A 14,816-nucleotide genomic window follows, 5' to 3' on the forward strand; every position below is an offset into this window, starting at 1 on the left:
GAAAACGGGTTCAATTTTGAGAAGCGGGGCATCGTGGTAAAGCCGCCAGCCGGCTTCTCCCATTTCCGGGACCCGTACGTGTGGTTCCAGGATGGGCGGTGGTGGATGGTGTGTGGCGGTCGCGACTCCAAGGACCAGGGCCAACTTCTCCTGTACAGCACCGATGACCTGGAGGATTGGGATGACAGCACATTCATGATTCTGTCCAAATCGGAGGACCGTAACGTGTACATGTGGGAGCACCCTTGCTTTTTCCCTCTGCAGCGCCACCAGATGCTCATGTTCTCGCCGCAAGGCATGCAGCCTGAAGATTACATGTTCCGCAATCGGTATCAAACAGGGCTTCTGATAGGTCTGTGGAAACCGAACGCGATCTTTAGCGTCACCTCCACCTTCAAGAAGCTGGACCTTGGCCACGACTTTTACGGCGCTCAGACCTTCCTAACGCGCGACGGCCGACGTGTGTTCATTGGCTGGCTGGACATGTGGGACGCAAACATGCCCACAAAGCAGCATCATTGGACCGGCATGCTCTCTTTGCCTCGCGTCCTCCTTGTTGAGGAAGCTAGTGGTAGAATTCGCACGCCGCCCATCAAGGAGCTGGAGAGTATCCGTGGCAACCACAAGTACCTACCGCGGCAGACTGTGCGCAACAATTCGCAGGTTCCGTTACTGTTCGACTGCACATCTTACGAGGTATGCGTACTGTTTGACATGGAAGCGAGCACGGCGGAAAAGTACGGCCTGTGGCTTGGTAGAGGGCTAGAGATCTACGTCGACGAACAGAGCAAGCGTCTCGTGGTAAACCGCCACTACCCCAACTACGGCATTAGCGGATACCGCAGCTACGCGTTGCCGGCGCAGGCGTTGCTGCTAGTGCACGCGTACTTTGACATGTCTAGCGTAGAAGTCTTTGTGAACGAAGGCGAGGCCGTGCTAAGTACTCGCATTTATCCGGCGCGCGAGGATCGGGCGCTTTCTCTCTTTGCAGCCAATGGCACCGCCCACATCACGCGAGGTGACATTTGGGCGCTGAACCAGTCAGTTATGCAGTAGTTGTTCTTCTAGCAATTCCGACCCGACAGTGACGTATAAACGGTAGGAAATATCGAAAAAAATGGAAAACGAATACGCTGAAGCGAGACGAGGCCGAATTTTTTTTTGCTTGTTTCTAGTCTGTGTACATCCATCAGGTGTCGCTAATGTGTAATGGGAGCAACCACGTAAATAGGGCGAAACCGTTTCTTGAACTGTGCCGGCGGCGACGAGTTTCCTTGCTTTCGCTTTTTCTTTTGCTTCACGCCGCCTCCTCTGTGATGCTTATGGACTCACCCATATCGCATTATTATTATCTTCTGCGTTACGTTTTCACTTTTGTAGCCCTCATCTGACATGACACATGTGAAGCACAATGGCGACAAACGAAGTGAAAAAATAAGCTTCCGCGCGCTGCTTTGTCTTTTCTTGCATTTTTTAGTTTTCCGATTCTTCCTATGGCTTTGTTACGGGCCGCTGTTCTCTGACGCATGCTTCCCCCCTCTGTTGTGCTTCCGTGTCTCCCTCGTTTTCCCTCTACCAAAGACTCTTTGTAAGATTTGCTGATCAGCTTTGAACGAAGAAATACACATAGACGGACAAAAAGAGTAACCGTCGCCGTTTAAGCGTTTCGAAAGTCACCTGATGGGCAGTGACCAATTCGCGCCGATTCGTTGAGCAACTAACGGCGTCGAGAACCGCCCCGATGCAAGCTTGCTACTCATTAGAATCTTCCTCAACCCAGCTTTATCTGTTGCTCTGCAGTTTTTTTCTCTTATTTTGCTCCCCTCCCTCACACGCTCCCCACATTTGCGTTGGGGCTGTAGCGATGCCTATCAGTAGCTCCCTGGTGGCCTTTGAGCGGGTCATCATCGCGGAAGACAGCGTCTCGCCGTCTGTAGCGCCGGCGCTGCAAAAGATGCTGAGTCTGCTTCCTCGCCACGACGCGAAGGTGAGCTATCAGCTCGAGCAGGACGTGTTTCACTTCTTCATCGAGAATGACATTGTCTACGCCTGCATCACCTCGGGTCACTACGAGAACCGGATCGTCTTTGGCTTTCTCCTCCATATCAAGGATGCATTCAAGGCATCCTTCGCCGGCAGAGCTGACCGCTATCCACGCCACGCTGATCTGACTCCAGAAAACTGCCACGGCTTTTCTTCTACGCTAGCTTCCTCCCGCAAAATGTTTAACGAGAGCCCTCAAGAGGATAAGGTTTGTCGAATCAAGGAACAGCTGAGCGCAACGCGCGAGGTGATGCTCCAGAACCTGGATAGTATTATCGAGCGCGGCGACCGCATCGACACGCTGTGCGACCGCACCGAACTCCTGCGCGACGAGGCGCAGGGCTTCCACTATAACGCACGCTCTCTCAAGCATGCCGTTTTGATGCACCAAATTAATATCATCATCGGTGCCGTTATCCTTCTTGCCATTCTTGTCCTCATCATCGCGTTTAGCGTCTGCGGCATCGACTTTAAGAAATGCTAGCTAGATGCCGTTTTTTTTTCTGTGAGCGGCTTTTCCCCATGCGACACGTACATGGTGCGGTATTTTTTTTTTTTGGCCTGTGCTTCTCTCTTTACTTCCTTGCTGCTCACTTAGAGTTCGTTCTCCCTTTCTCTCTTTCCGATATCTCGTGATGGTCCTTTCTGCTTTTCACTATTGCCTAGGGCTCGTTTAGAAACAAAGACAAGTGAAAAGGATTTTTTGTCTAAATCCACCGATGCTTGTAAACTAGACCTTGGTGTCGTATTCCTGCGCTTCTCTTTCTCTTCGCTTTCGCTTCCACTTTCCCCTCCTCCTCTCTCTCTTCGCAACTCTCTTGAACGATTCTCCACTTCACAGCACATTGTTGCCCTTGTCTGACTCCTCTAAGCACTTTCTACGCGCCAATTATCATGCCTTCCGCAGCGACACTCTCGATCGACGCGCGCAAGTGGACTGAGACGATCAAGGCGGCGGGCGCTGACTGCCTCTGCTCTGCTGTCTCTGCGAAGAACGTTACCCATGTCCTGTCGACCGCCACGGTTCGAGCGCCGCAGAAGCAGCTTTGCGCCGCGGTGAGCGACTTTGTGCCAGCGATGCTGGAGAACACTCACGGCGTCTCGATCTTGACAGCGCTGGTGCGCTATGGCACCACGGCGACCGTTGAACAAATTGCCAGCAAACTCACTCCAGCGGAAGAGGGCGTATGGTCGTTCACGGCTGCTCCAAAGAAGGAGATGACCAAGTGCCTGTCACACCTGCTTGAGCGGCTGGTGTACCGAGAGGACTGCACCGGCGAGTCCCACAACGCACTTTTGGGCCGGCTGAAGGCTGTCAAGAAGAAGTCGCTGATGACCTCCTCCTTTACGCTGCCCGCCACTGCTCGCCTCGCGCTGGTGGATGATGCATTCGCTGCAGGGCTCCTGTCCTCGGGTGAGGCGCAGAAGGCGCTGGGCAGGTCGTGCCAGCACGCCGCCACCGCCGCCTCCGCGGAGGAGTTTTGCCGCACACTGCTTGAGAGGCCGAAAGACAACGCAGCCAGTGATTTTGTTTGGAAAGCACTGGCGGCTAGTATGAAGGCAGACGCCAAGGCGCACCCACGCGAGGCCATTCTCGCCCTCCTCGCCGCGCACGGACCCGTGCAGCTGGTGAACAGGATGGCCGACGCGATGGCACAGTGGTCGACGGTACGCGAACTGTGCACCCTTGACTCTTACGCGCACATCATCGCCCACCTGCTGGAGCGCTGCGACGACGAGAGAGCCGGCAACAGGTTGGTCGCTGCCGTCATCACGCAAGAGGCGGACGTGACGGAGCGGATGGGTGCGCGCAAGGCGGCCCAGCAGCACCTCCTGGCGGCGCTCGCAGCGAAGTCCAGCTATGCGCAGACCCTAGAGAGGCGTCTTGGTACCTCGCAGACGAAGCGCCTGGCGGCGGCGAAGGTACGCTTCGCAAACGCCACGCAGTCGAAGGCGACCACGACGCAGCAGGCGATCCTCGAGAAGCTGAAGAAGCTGCACAGCACCACCAAATCCTCCCTCGTCGCCGGGACGAAGCGCGCGCGTGAGTGACTTGTGCGCGAAGCGACGGGAGGGAGCGGCGACGGAACCATTGCAGTTATTCGATGACCGTTTGTGGTTTCTTTTTTTTCGATAAGGTATGCCGATTCCCATTAATGCGCGCCTCCCGCCTCCTTCCCCTCTCTCTCTCTCTGTGTGTGTGTGTGTGCAGAGCTCCTCGTAAGATTTCCGCAGCACGCCGAAAACAACAAAGAAAACAAAACAAAGGCGGCGTCCGGCGCCCAAACAAATGGAAGCTGCAGGCCATGCGGGGGCGTGGCAAGACGAACGAAGACGAAGCAAAAACAGGGCGACGTGCTGGTGCAGCTGCATTAGCGCGTGTGTGCGCGCGCGCCCGTGTACGTTCTTCCCTCCATCACTTCCCGCATCGCCTTCCCACGACTCTTCTCTCCCTTTTTTTCGTTTCTGTTGTTCCGCTCGCTGCGCATGAGTGTGTGTGGCTGTACAAGTGTGGGCGCTTCTGTGCTAGCCTCTCCTTCCGCTCGCCCTGCACCATGAAGCGCTTGCAGCCGGTGTGCCCGGCGGCGATGGTGCCGGGCTGCGGGGCGGCGATGCAGTACAGCCGTCGCTGGAATCTGCTGGAGCACCGCACGAAGGGGTCCCCGTACATGAAGCACCTCGACCTCTACGCCCGCCGCGACCCCCAGCTTGCCCCATATCTGCTGAGGGAGGTGGACATCGAGTACAAGCGCAAATGCCGCAAAGTATCGTTCCTAGTGTGGGTCGTCATCTTCACCGTGTCCGTTGCGTGGCAGACCCGCATGCAGGGGGAGGCGCTGCACTACATGCGCTTGTACGCCTCCTACGTCCGCGCCGAGCAGGACGCGAAGGACGAAGACAACATCAAGCGACGCAAGGCGTTCGTGGGCGTCATGAACGTTGTGAAGGACGCCTTTGACCGCGATCAGCGCTGGACCGCCGCTGATGAGGCGAAGGCGCTAAAGGAGCTGCGGTGAAGAATCTGCAGGTGTGTCTGTGTCTGTGTCTGTGTCGGCCTTTACAGTTCGTCCCCCTTTTTCCTGTTCTAAATCCAGTCGCGAAAAACAAAGGCAGACGATCACCTCTCCCTCCCTCCCTCTTGTGAGCGGGATGGTGCCCCCCCCCTCTTCCCTTGCGTTTCTTGTCCTCTTCTGCCGTGGCGGTTCTGCTGTTATTCTTCGAGACATAGGGGACGGATGAGCAGCCATGTGATTGGTGCCCTTCCCTGTCCACGCTCTTCCTCCCTCCTCACTGCCGCATGTTGGGTGCATGTTATCCTATTCCTTCAGGTATCTCTCTCTCTCTCTCTCGTAGCCGCGCATACGATGTTGTATACCATTACACTCGCGCTGCTCACATTCGCCTCCGCCTTCATGGTAGCGGACACAGTGGCGAACATATGGCAGCTGCTGAACAGCGCACGTGTCGCCCTCATCTCCTATGGCGTCTGGATGGCCGCCCTCACGCTGACAGTATTGGGCACGGACTGGCTGACGACACTCGGCTTTGTGCACGCGTTGATCTTCGTCGCATGCTGGTGGCTTGTCCGCGATGGGGACAATCCCGCGCATTCATCCCCCAGTCGCGACGACTACGTGCGCTTCCCCGTGATGGTCTACGTGCCTGCCTTCGTGGTGCTGTACTCCCTTCAGGGTTGGCTACAGTGACCATGGTGGCTGACGATACCACGTAGACACAGAAGGATAAAAAAGTAGGCGTTCTTGCTGGCGTGTCTGCCTGATTGTGTGTGTGCATGGGTGACACTGTGCACGTGTGTGTGTGTGTGTGTGTTCGGCCCTCTGCACATGACACAGGTGTCTAGTGGTGGGGGTGCGCAAGGTTTTGCAGCTGGAGGTCAGCGAATTTGAAGTCTCCTTGCTCTTTCGCTCTCCACCCACACCCACAGTAAAGCGGGTTGAAACTACCAAAAAAAATATGGCACATATAGCTGCTTTCATCGTGCGCCTCTCCGTCTGTTTCTCTCTCCTTACCCGTGCCTGCCTGCCTGTGCGTGCGTGTGTGTGTGTGTGTGCGTCTGCACGCACTGGAGCCCCTCTGCGTCTCCATTCTCTTCCTGCGGTGCAAGTGGGAACAGCGATAGACATCCCCCGCCCGACCACTCCTTCCTTTCGGTTTCCTCCCTCTCCGCTGCCCTGCCCTCGACAGCACGCCCAGAGCACTCATCAGCCGTCCTCCGTACAGCATCATCACCTACTACACACAAACCATAGAAATTCAGCTTGATCACCCGCGCCCGTTCTCTCCGCACACTCGCTGCGTTGTTGAAGATGGATCGAAGCGTGGCGGAGTCCATCCGGCAGCAGTCCGACGACTTGCGGGATGAGCTCAAGGAGCTGGAGCAGTGGGAAGACGCCATGCAGGCGCGGGAGATGGCCAAGGCACAACGCAAGGTGCCTCTGCCAACCAGCGTGGCCGCAGCCGAGCCACCCATTCGAGGAACGGTGCCGTCGCTGAAGGAGGCGATACGGCAGCAGCAGCAACAGGCGCGGGCAACTGGCACCAGTGGCGATACCGCTGCTGAAGCTATCGCAGACCCGATCCAGCAAGCCAAAGACAAGGGCAACGTACTTTTCCAGAGCGGCCATTTGCAGGAGGCGGTGGCGGCCTACACCGTCGGCATCGACCTCGACCCAGCCAGCGCTACGACACACGTCCTGTACGCGAACCGGGCCATGTGCTACCTCAAGCTCGGCCAGTGGACGGCCGCAGAGAAGGATGCGACGACGTGCGTGCACATGAACACCGGGTATGCCAAGGCGTACTACCGACGCGCCGTGGCGCGCAAGCAGCTCGGCAAGCTGCGCGAGGCTCGTGCAGACCTTGAGGCGGTGCTCGCCCTCGCTCCCAAGGACGTCAGCGCTCAGCAGGAGATGGAAAGTGTGACGAAGGCGCTGCAGGCGAAGCGAGCCGCGGAGTCGCAGGCCACCACCACCGCTACCACTACTAAGAAGAAGCGAATTGTTATCGAGGAGGTCGACAGCGAAGGCGATGAAGCGGCGGCCGAGGCACCAGCGACGTCGGCCTCCAAGCTGTCAACGGAGGAGGAGGAGCTGCATCAGGCCTGCATCGAGGAGGACATGCGCAGGCTGGCGGCGGCGCGAAAGGCGAACGAGGAGCAGGTGCGACAGGAGGCACAGCGCGAGGCCGCTGCGCAGGCCAAGCGGCAGCGCCGCCACGAGCGCGTGGAGATCATCGAGGAGGCGGAGCACTCTCCCGCGGAGAAAAAGAAGATGGCACCCTCGCCTGCCACATCTTCCCCCGTGGTGGAGCAGACGCCACCGCTGTCGACGTCATCTCCGCCATCCTCCTCGTCGCCCTCACCCACATCCGCTGCCACACGCCCACGCGCACGCCCCCCCATCGCCAAGGAGAGCCTCACCGCACCCAAGTCCTTTAGTGAATTCGAGCGGCGCTTTCGCGAGCTGGTCCAGCAGCCGGACCTGCGCGACCATTACGTGCGGCTGCTCGACCCCGCCACCATGGCGAAGCTCTTTGGCAGCAATATGTCGCCCGAGATGCTTCTCGGCATCCTGCAAGCTATCAAGACCTTCAACGCCACGACTGCCTTGCAGTATGCCAAAGGGCTGTGCCAGGTGAGCCGCGTAGAGGACGTGGCTCTCTTTTTCGATGCACAAGAGAAGGCAGTCGTACAAGATGTGCTGGACCTCCTCCGCTCAGCCCCTGGCACTCCAGCCAAGGATATCCAACAGATCGAACGCAAACTGAAGCCCTTGTAGGCAGCAGCAGCAGCAAGGGGAGGGGTGGAGGTGTGTGTGTGTGTGTGGGCTCTCATCAAGACCATTAAACGGGCCGAACTATTCCACGTTACTTGAGGAGGGTGACAACACACACGCATATACATGCATGCACGCGCGCATCTGAGCTTCGTTTTCCAGCTCGTGGTATTCGTTTTCTATTCCTCTTTTGTTTCTCTTCGGTGACGTCCACGTCGTGGATATGTCTGCGTGTCTGTCGGCGGCTGCCAGTGCGTGTGTGTGTGTGTCGGTTGGGGTATCACTCCCGCTCGCATTCGTCATCGCCGTTTACTCCTCTATTGGTTCTCATTATTTTCACCCTCAGGCGACGCTCCGAGGCGTCGCAACGGCTGGTAGCACGGCGCGCAATGCCTCTAATGGCCCACCATGCGTGGGATGCCTATGCGTGTGTCGGAAGAGCACGCCTCACCGATGCTCTTTCCCTGTCGCCTACATCTCTCTCTCTCTCACACACACACACACACACGCACACACACACATCCTTCCCTTGTTTCTCTCGCTCTTTTTACCTTACACACACACGCACACGCACACATGTGCACACGGAAGTCATAGAGGAACGCGCCACCGCATCATCTCTCCCCCTCCCCCTCCGCCATTGACTGCCGTAACACATCCGAAAGCTAAAATTTCAGTTGCGTCTGTGTGCCTCTGTGTGCGAGGAGCTCGCGTCTGCAGACATCCCTCCTCATCCCACGAGACAAACTTGCCTCACTAAACACTCCCTTCTTGCGGCTGTTCGCGTCTGTGTTTGTGTGTGTCATCATCGTTGTTCTTCTTGCTGCTGCGGCGGCTGCTGTTTGCATATTCCTGCGGGCTTGCTATCCAACAGGTTAGCACTGCACTCTTCCCTCCCCCTCCCCCTCTTCCCGTTTCCGAATAGAGAAACTTATTCATCCACGCCTCATCCACCTCCCCACGCAATGGTGAAGGAGACCGGCTATTACAACGCCCTCGGCTTGAGTCCCGATGCGAGCGAGGATGAGATCAAGCGCGCCTATCGAAAGCTGGCACTCAAGTACCATCCGGACAAGAACACGGAACCCGGTGCGCAGGAGAAGTTTAAGGAGGTGTCGGTCGCATACGAGTGCTTGTCGGACCCCGACAAGCGCAAGCGCTATGACCAGTTCGGCAAGGACGCAGTGGAGATGCAGGGCGGCGGCGTCGACCCAAGCGATATCTTCGCGAGCTTCTTCGGGGGTGGCAGCCGCCCGCGCGGCGAGCCGAAGCCGAAGGACATTGTGCACGAGCTGCCGGTTCCACTGGAGGCTTTCTACTGCGGCAAGACCATCAAGCTCGCTATCACCCGCGACCGCCTGTGCACGCAGTGCAGCGGCACCGGCTCCAAGGTCGCTGGCGTGAGTGCCACATGCAAGGACTGCGGCGGCCGAGGTGTGCGGATGATGACTCGCCAGTTGCAGCCCGGGTTTATTCAGCAGATACAAACTGCGTGCCCGGTGTGCAAAGGCAAGGGCACGAACCTGCGCGAGGAGGACAAGTGCGTCAGTTGCCGTGGCCAGCAGATCATCAAGGACAAGAAGGTGTTCGAGGTGATGGTGGAGAAGGGCATGCACCGCGGCGACAGCGTTACCTTCAGCGGGGAGGGCGACCAGATTCCTGGCGTCAAGCTCTCCGGCGACATCATCATCATCCTGGACCAGAAGCCGCACCAGACCTTTATCCGAAAGGGCGACCACCTCTTCCTGGAGCAAACCATCTCCCTCGCCGAGGCGCTCACGGGTTTCTCGCTGAACATTACCCAGCTCGACGGCCGCGAGCTCGCCATCTCCTCCACCGCCGGCACCATCATCGACCCCGCCAATATGTACAGCGTGAGCCGCGAGGGTATGCCGGTTGCTCACACCGGCGGCATGGAGCGCGGCGACCTCATCATTCGCTTCCAAGTCGTCTTTCCAAAGACGCTGAGGCAGGGGTGTGTGCCAGAGCTGCGCAAGATGCTGGGCTACCCGCAGCAGCCCCCGGCCAAGGACGGCGCCGAGCAGTACACGCTGCAGGAGTCGCACATCGACCTCGAGAAGGAGGCGCGCCGTAACGCCTATGATGACGATGGCGACCAGCCGCGCGTGCAGACGGCCGGCTGCGCGCAGCAGTGATGGTGGTAACTACGCGCCGAGGGGTGCGTGCGGCCCGCTGATGTGACAACAGGAGGAGTTGCGGCCCCAGACACGGCGGCGCCTGTCCCGAGAAAGAATGGGAGAAGAAGTCCTTGGAAAAGATGAGGAGGATGGAGGAGGGACGGCAGGTGAGCAATGGAGAGAGAGCGAGACTCAGAGAGGGCTTGAGTGACTCACACAAACACCGACACACACACACAGAGGGACACGTGCCAGCGTCACCTCCTGTTATGCGTCACGGTCCAGGCTTGTGCAAGCAATGGCCGTGGCGTGCGTCTTCTTGTGCGCGTGTGTGTGAGGGCGGTTGAGCGTGCGGGCGCGTGGTGGGCGCCGGGATATGTGTGTGCGTGTGTGTGGGGAGGAAAGGTGAGGAGACGCCTCCACGCGCTGCTGCTGCCACCGCGACAACTCCAAAGTGTTTTCATGTTTCTCTGCTGCTCTGCTCTGCTCTTTCGGGTGCCTCTCCCTCCTTCCGATTGCCGTACAGGCGCACGCACCGTCTGTGATCCTTTTCACTCTTACCGGCACGCACGCACACACACACACGCGCGCGCGAATGCCTATGCACGTGTCATGTCATGCCATGTGTGTGTGTGTGTGTGCACGCCTTATTTTTCCCTCATTTCTCTCTATTTTCGTTTTCTTCTCGCTGTTTTTGTATTTTTTTTGTTTCTTGTTGTTCTCTCTCTCTCGTTTATATGGGCCATTGCTGATGAGCCGTTGTGCATACCTGCCTCGCCGTCGTTGGGGGTGGGGCATGCATGTGTGTGTGTGCGTGCGTGTGCGTGTGCGCACAAACGCAAGGATCAGAAACGGAAAACAAAGCAGAGGGCAAAAGGGAGGTGGTGGTGGTGGTGGTGGGGGGCACACACACACACACACACACACGCACACACACACGCATGCCCCACCCCCACTCTCCATCACATACACACGTCCATGAGTATATGCGCATCGAGAGACTTGCGTTTTTTTCCCCGCACATACTTGCGCATCACCATCAGCCTCAACGTATACGCATCGTGTGCCATGCCTGCTGCTTCCTGTGACGTGGGAGCGGCGTTGGGCGATGTAGAACGCATGAGCACAGCCCGGCCTGCTTCACGCGCGCGCACACACACACGCGCGCACACACACGCGCGCACACACACACACACACACACACACACACGCACACACGCACACACACATACGTGAAGGCGGCACGAGGAGGAGGAACTTGTGAGGCGGAATGGTGAGCGCGGAAAGTGTGGTGGTGATGGTGGTGGGTGGGACCCAGCGAACTTCGAAGTGCCAGACGGTGCAACTACCGCTCTTTGCTCTCTTTCGTCCCTCTACTTCCCTCACTGTGGTGTGTACGTGTGCATGTGACTGTCGGTGCGACTCGGTCCGTTGTGTGACACACGCGTTGCTCTCTCTCTCTCTCTGTCCTTTTCTGGTACATGCATACGTGTATACATGTGTCTGTGTATGTGTGTATGTGTGTGCGTGTGTGTGTACGTCTGTGTGTGTGCGTGTGTATGTGTGTATGTGCGTGTGTGTATGTGTGTGTGTGCGTGTGTGTGTGTGTGTGTGTGTGCGGCAAAGGAATGAGACATAGACGAGAAAGAGAAGAAAGCGACGGTTCTTTCGTTAAACGTTTTTATATTTCGTGTGTGTACTCCCTCTCCGCCTGTCTCCGTCTCGCGTGTGCTATGATAAGCTTTAAAGAACATGGTAAACAGAGAAACAGAGAGAGAGAGAGAGAGAGAGAGAGAGATGAACCAGCACCAGCACATGTGAACACCTCCACACATACGCCGCGGGATGGTGAATGGGTGGAGATGCGGTTGTCGTGCTGGTGGCGTTGTATGCGCAGCGTGCCAACCCCTCTCCTCCCGCACTGCCCCACAGCTCAAACAGCCAAGGCGGCGCACGCGCCTTTTCGCGTGTGCGTGTGAGGCTGCGGGGTAGAGCGGAAGTGCGTTGCGTGGATGGGGACGTCAGGCAGCGTCGAACGGGCGTCACCGAGCACCCTCTCCCCATTTTGGCTCGCGTTTCCTCCGCCTCCTCCCTGACGCCCGCATGGCGGCATGTACGCAGGCACGCATTCGCGCGTGCTGTGTTTGTGTGCCGTACACATGTGCCTTCTTCTTCCACCGCGTCGTCTGCCCCCTCCCCCCCCCCTCCTGTGTGTTGTGTCCGCATATCGCCTGATCCAGTACAGCCCTAGCGAGGCACTCAACCACCCTCTTCTTCGTACACCACCTCCGCCCACTCCCATACACACATACTCGAATCCGGCCTCGTATGTCCGCCAACGTGCTGGCGTATCGTCCACTGGCTGGGCCGGTGATCGCCATCACGCACCGCATTGCCATGCGTGACAGCCACACAATACCACAGCTCGGTTTTGGCACGTATCGCCTGCCCGTCTCGGAGGCCACTGATGCCGTCGCTTTTGCACTCTCCTGCGGCTACCGTCATGTGGACTGCGCCAAGGCGTACGGCAACGAGGCCGCCGTCGGGGAGGCGCTCGCACAGGCGCTGCGCACCCGGTGCACCCGCCGCGAGGACCTTTTCGTTACGTCGAAGCTGTGGCCGACGGACCAGCACCCCGACCACGTCGAGGCCGCCTGCCGCGCCACCCTCGCAGCATTGCAGCTCGACTACCTCGACCTGTACCTTATCCACTGGCCTGTGTGCATGCGGCACACGCCGCATTGGACCTCCGACGAGGACCGCTACCCCCGCCACCGCGACGGCACCCCCGCCATCGACACCTCGGTGACGCTGCTCGACACGTGGACGGCCATGAACAGGCTGGTGGACCGTGGGCTGGTGAAGTCGATTGGGCTGGCCAACTGCACCACCGCCCATGTAAACGACCTCGTGAAGGCAGTCGCAGAGGCGAAGCTCGCCCACCTGCCCGTACTCAATCAAGTCGAGCACCACCCCGGTATCGTGGACGGCGATCTGATAGGCTGCCTCGGCTCCCACGACATGCTGATGGCGGCCTATTGCCCACTCGGCATGCCGACCTGTAGCACCCCGCCGGGCTTCCAGTCCCTCCTGGACGACCCCGTTCTGCGGTCGCTGAGTGCGTTCAGCGGCTTCAGCCCGGCGCGACTGTTGCTGAATTGGAGCGTCGACCGCCACAACGTCGTGATCGTGAAGTCCGCCAGCCGGGAGCACATCAGGTCTAACGCCAAGGCAGCACGCTTTGCTCTAGACGACCGGACGCGGCTGGTGCTGGACAACTACCACCTCCTTGTGCGCAACTTCCGCGTCATGAACCCGACGCACTTTAGCGTCGACGGCGCGACGCCGTTCTTCGCGGCAGAGGATGCGCGTTTGCAACGCGAAATCGACGCCTACAGGTCGACAAGGACGGGAACGACGACAGCGCCGCCCTCGCCACGTTCTTGATCGGGAGGGCAAGCACATCAGTATATATGCGTATGCGTGCGTCTGTGTCCCCTCTTGGTGTTCGGGGTAGATGAGGTGGCTGAGTGCGTGTACGTCGGTGTGTATGTGCTTGTGTGCTTCACACAGACCCTCGAGCATATCCCCATCCTTGCTTTGCACGCTGTGCAGGTGCTGTGCACTGTGCTTCGGCATGACAGCCGGTGCCCCTGCGTTTCGTGCGACGCTCCCAGCCTGTGGTGATGATAACGGTGATGCGTGTGCGTGTGCGCAGCGCACGCTGACACTTGTGTCCTCACCTCTGCATCCTTCTTTCTTCTCTCTCCCCGTTCTTTGCCAGACGATACCAGACCATACCTACATATGCATATACGTGTGTGTGTGTGTGTGCACGCGTCCCCCATCTCGCATCATCTGCAGGTGCACACGTAAGCCCTTCGCCCTTCTCTGTCCCTATCGCGTGCAAGACTGCATCAGCATGAAAACGTGCAAGACAGGCATCCAGAAAGTGAGGGACGTGTCAGAGGCGACGGTACTCGTGCTGGACTGGTTCGAGCGGCGCAACAAGCCAGCCACACCGCAGTCGCTGGCGGATGCGCTGGGGAGCCGTGTGGCCAAGTCGCTCCTACAGAAAATCTTGGAGCAGCTGCACGCCGAAGAGAAGCTTCATGTAAAGGATATGAAGAAGATCCGCTTCTACTACCGGCGCGTGCTGCCTCTGTCAGACGCCGACGGGGCCACCACGACCAAGCAGCACAGCGAGCCCGAGGACGATCCAGCCGCCACCACCGGCGAACGAGGAAACGCGGTGAACGTACCAGAGGTATGCGGTGGGGCAGAGACGTGTGCGGAATCACCAGCAGATGCGCATGCGGCGCTGCTTCACGCCGTGGCCATCTCCGCCGTGCAGCTTTCAGAGAGGAGTCTCCGCCTCACTCGCTGGCGCGGGTGGCCCTCGTCGACGGAGCGAGCAGACAAGTATGCAGATCTCGCGCGCGAAGTCTGTGAACTTAGGAACAGCCTAGAGCGCCTCCAGTCGAGGCACGCCGGGGAGTCAGCGGAAGCGCACGGTGGCGGCTCATGGACATCGCGTGTGCGTCGTGCAGTGTGCCGGTACCGGCGCGCTCGGCGCCACTGGGTGCAGCGCAAGGACTGGGCTATGTGCTTGCTAGAGGCAACGGCGGGCGACGCCCACACCCCCTTGCAGGCTGCAGCGCTCTTGGGCTGCACGACGGATGCCGAGGCGGGTGTCTCCTTCGAAGACACGGCGGTGGCGCTGCCAGCTCCACTCATGCGCGAGTTGAATCTCTCGCAGCGCTGATGATGCGCGAAGTAGAAGGCATAGAAAGACACACACACACACACACACCAGCGGAGCAACGGGCCCTCCCCTCCC

General features: G+C 58.7%; 9 protein-coding genes across 9 annotated transcripts in view; all 9 read left to right on the top strand.

Moving 5' to 3' along the window:
* The window catches only part of LMJF_27_2340 (sucrose hydrolase-like protein), a gene marked incomplete at both ends in the record, with an annotated part of 1,470 nt that extends 414 nt beyond the window's left edge, over positions 1-1,056 (top strand). Inside the window, one exon of the mRNA XM_003721998.1 lies at positions 1-1,056. This exon is cut by the window's left edge and continues 414 nt beyond it. Within this exon, the coding sequence (XP_003722046.1) occupies positions 1-1,056 (1,056 nt within the window).
* Positions 1,057-1,864: 808 nt separating this feature from the next.
* LMJF_27_2350 (putative vesicle-associated membrane protein) lies at positions 1,865-2,527 on the top strand (the record flags this gene model as incomplete). The annotated part of the gene is made up of 1 exon (XM_003721999.1): positions 1,865-2,527. The coding sequence occupies one exon, from the start codon at positions 1,865-1,867 to the stop codon at positions 2,525-2,527; it is 663 nt and encodes a 220-aa protein (XP_003722047.1).
* A 410-nt stretch (positions 2,528-2,937) lies between these two features.
* LMJF_27_2360 (conserved hypothetical protein) lies at positions 2,938-4,095 on the top strand (the record flags this gene model as incomplete). Its single annotated transcript, XM_003722000.1, has 1 exon — positions 2,938-4,095. One exon carries the CDS (start codon positions 2,938-2,940, stop codon positions 4,093-4,095), a length of 1,158 nt encoding a protein of 385 aa, XP_003722048.1.
* Positions 4,096-4,598: 503 nt separating this feature from the next.
* LMJF_27_2370 (conserved hypothetical protein) lies at positions 4,599-5,060 on the top strand (the record flags this gene model as incomplete). Its single annotated transcript, XM_003722001.1, has 1 exon — positions 4,599-5,060. The coding sequence occupies one exon, from the start codon at positions 4,599-4,601 to the stop codon at positions 5,058-5,060; it is 462 nt and encodes a 153-aa protein (XP_003722049.1).
* Positions 5,061-5,279: 219 nt separating this feature from the next.
* Positions 5,280-5,750, top strand: LMJF_27_2380 (hypothetical protein; the record flags this gene model as incomplete). The annotated part of the gene is made up of 1 exon (XM_003722002.1): positions 5,280-5,750. The coding sequence occupies one exon, from the start codon at positions 5,280-5,282 to the stop codon at positions 5,748-5,750; it is 471 nt and encodes a 156-aa protein (XP_003722050.1).
* Positions 5,751-6,371: 621 nt separating this feature from the next.
* On the top strand, positions 6,372-7,841 carry LMJF_27_2390 (putative TPR-repeat protein; the record flags this gene model as incomplete). Its single annotated transcript, XM_003722003.1, has 1 exon — positions 6,372-7,841. The coding sequence occupies one exon, from the start codon at positions 6,372-6,374 to the stop codon at positions 7,839-7,841; it is 1,470 nt and encodes a 489-aa protein (XP_003722051.1).
* Positions 7,842-8,803: 962 nt separating this feature from the next.
* LMJF_27_2400 (putative heat shock protein DNAJ) lies at positions 8,804-9,994 on the top strand (the record flags this gene model as incomplete). Its single annotated transcript, XM_003722004.1, has 1 exon — positions 8,804-9,994. The coding sequence occupies one exon, from the start codon at positions 8,804-8,806 to the stop codon at positions 9,992-9,994; it is 1,191 nt and encodes a 396-aa protein (XP_003722052.1).
* A 2,310-nt stretch (positions 9,995-12,304) lies between these two features.
* Positions 12,305-13,423, top strand: LMJF_27_2410 (aldo-keto reductase-like protein; the record flags this gene model as incomplete). The annotated part of the gene is made up of 1 exon (XM_003722005.1): positions 12,305-13,423. The coding sequence occupies one exon, from the start codon at positions 12,305-12,307 to the stop codon at positions 13,421-13,423; it is 1,119 nt and encodes a 372-aa protein (XP_003722053.1).
* A 475-nt stretch (positions 13,424-13,898) lies between these two features.
* LMJF_27_2420 (conserved hypothetical protein) lies at positions 13,899-14,741 on the top strand (the record flags this gene model as incomplete). The annotated part of the gene is made up of 1 exon (XM_003722006.1): positions 13,899-14,741. One exon carries the CDS (start codon positions 13,899-13,901, stop codon positions 14,739-14,741), a length of 843 nt encoding a protein of 280 aa, XP_003722054.1.
* Between the last annotated feature and the right edge of the window lie 75 nt (positions 14,742-14,816).

The sequence above is a fragment of the Leishmania major genome, chromosome 27, assembly GCF_000002725.2.
Source record: "Leishmania major strain Friedlin complete genome, chromosome 27".
Lineage (NCBI taxonomy): Eukaryota > Euglenozoa > Kinetoplastea > Trypanosomatida > Trypanosomatidae > Leishmania > Leishmania major.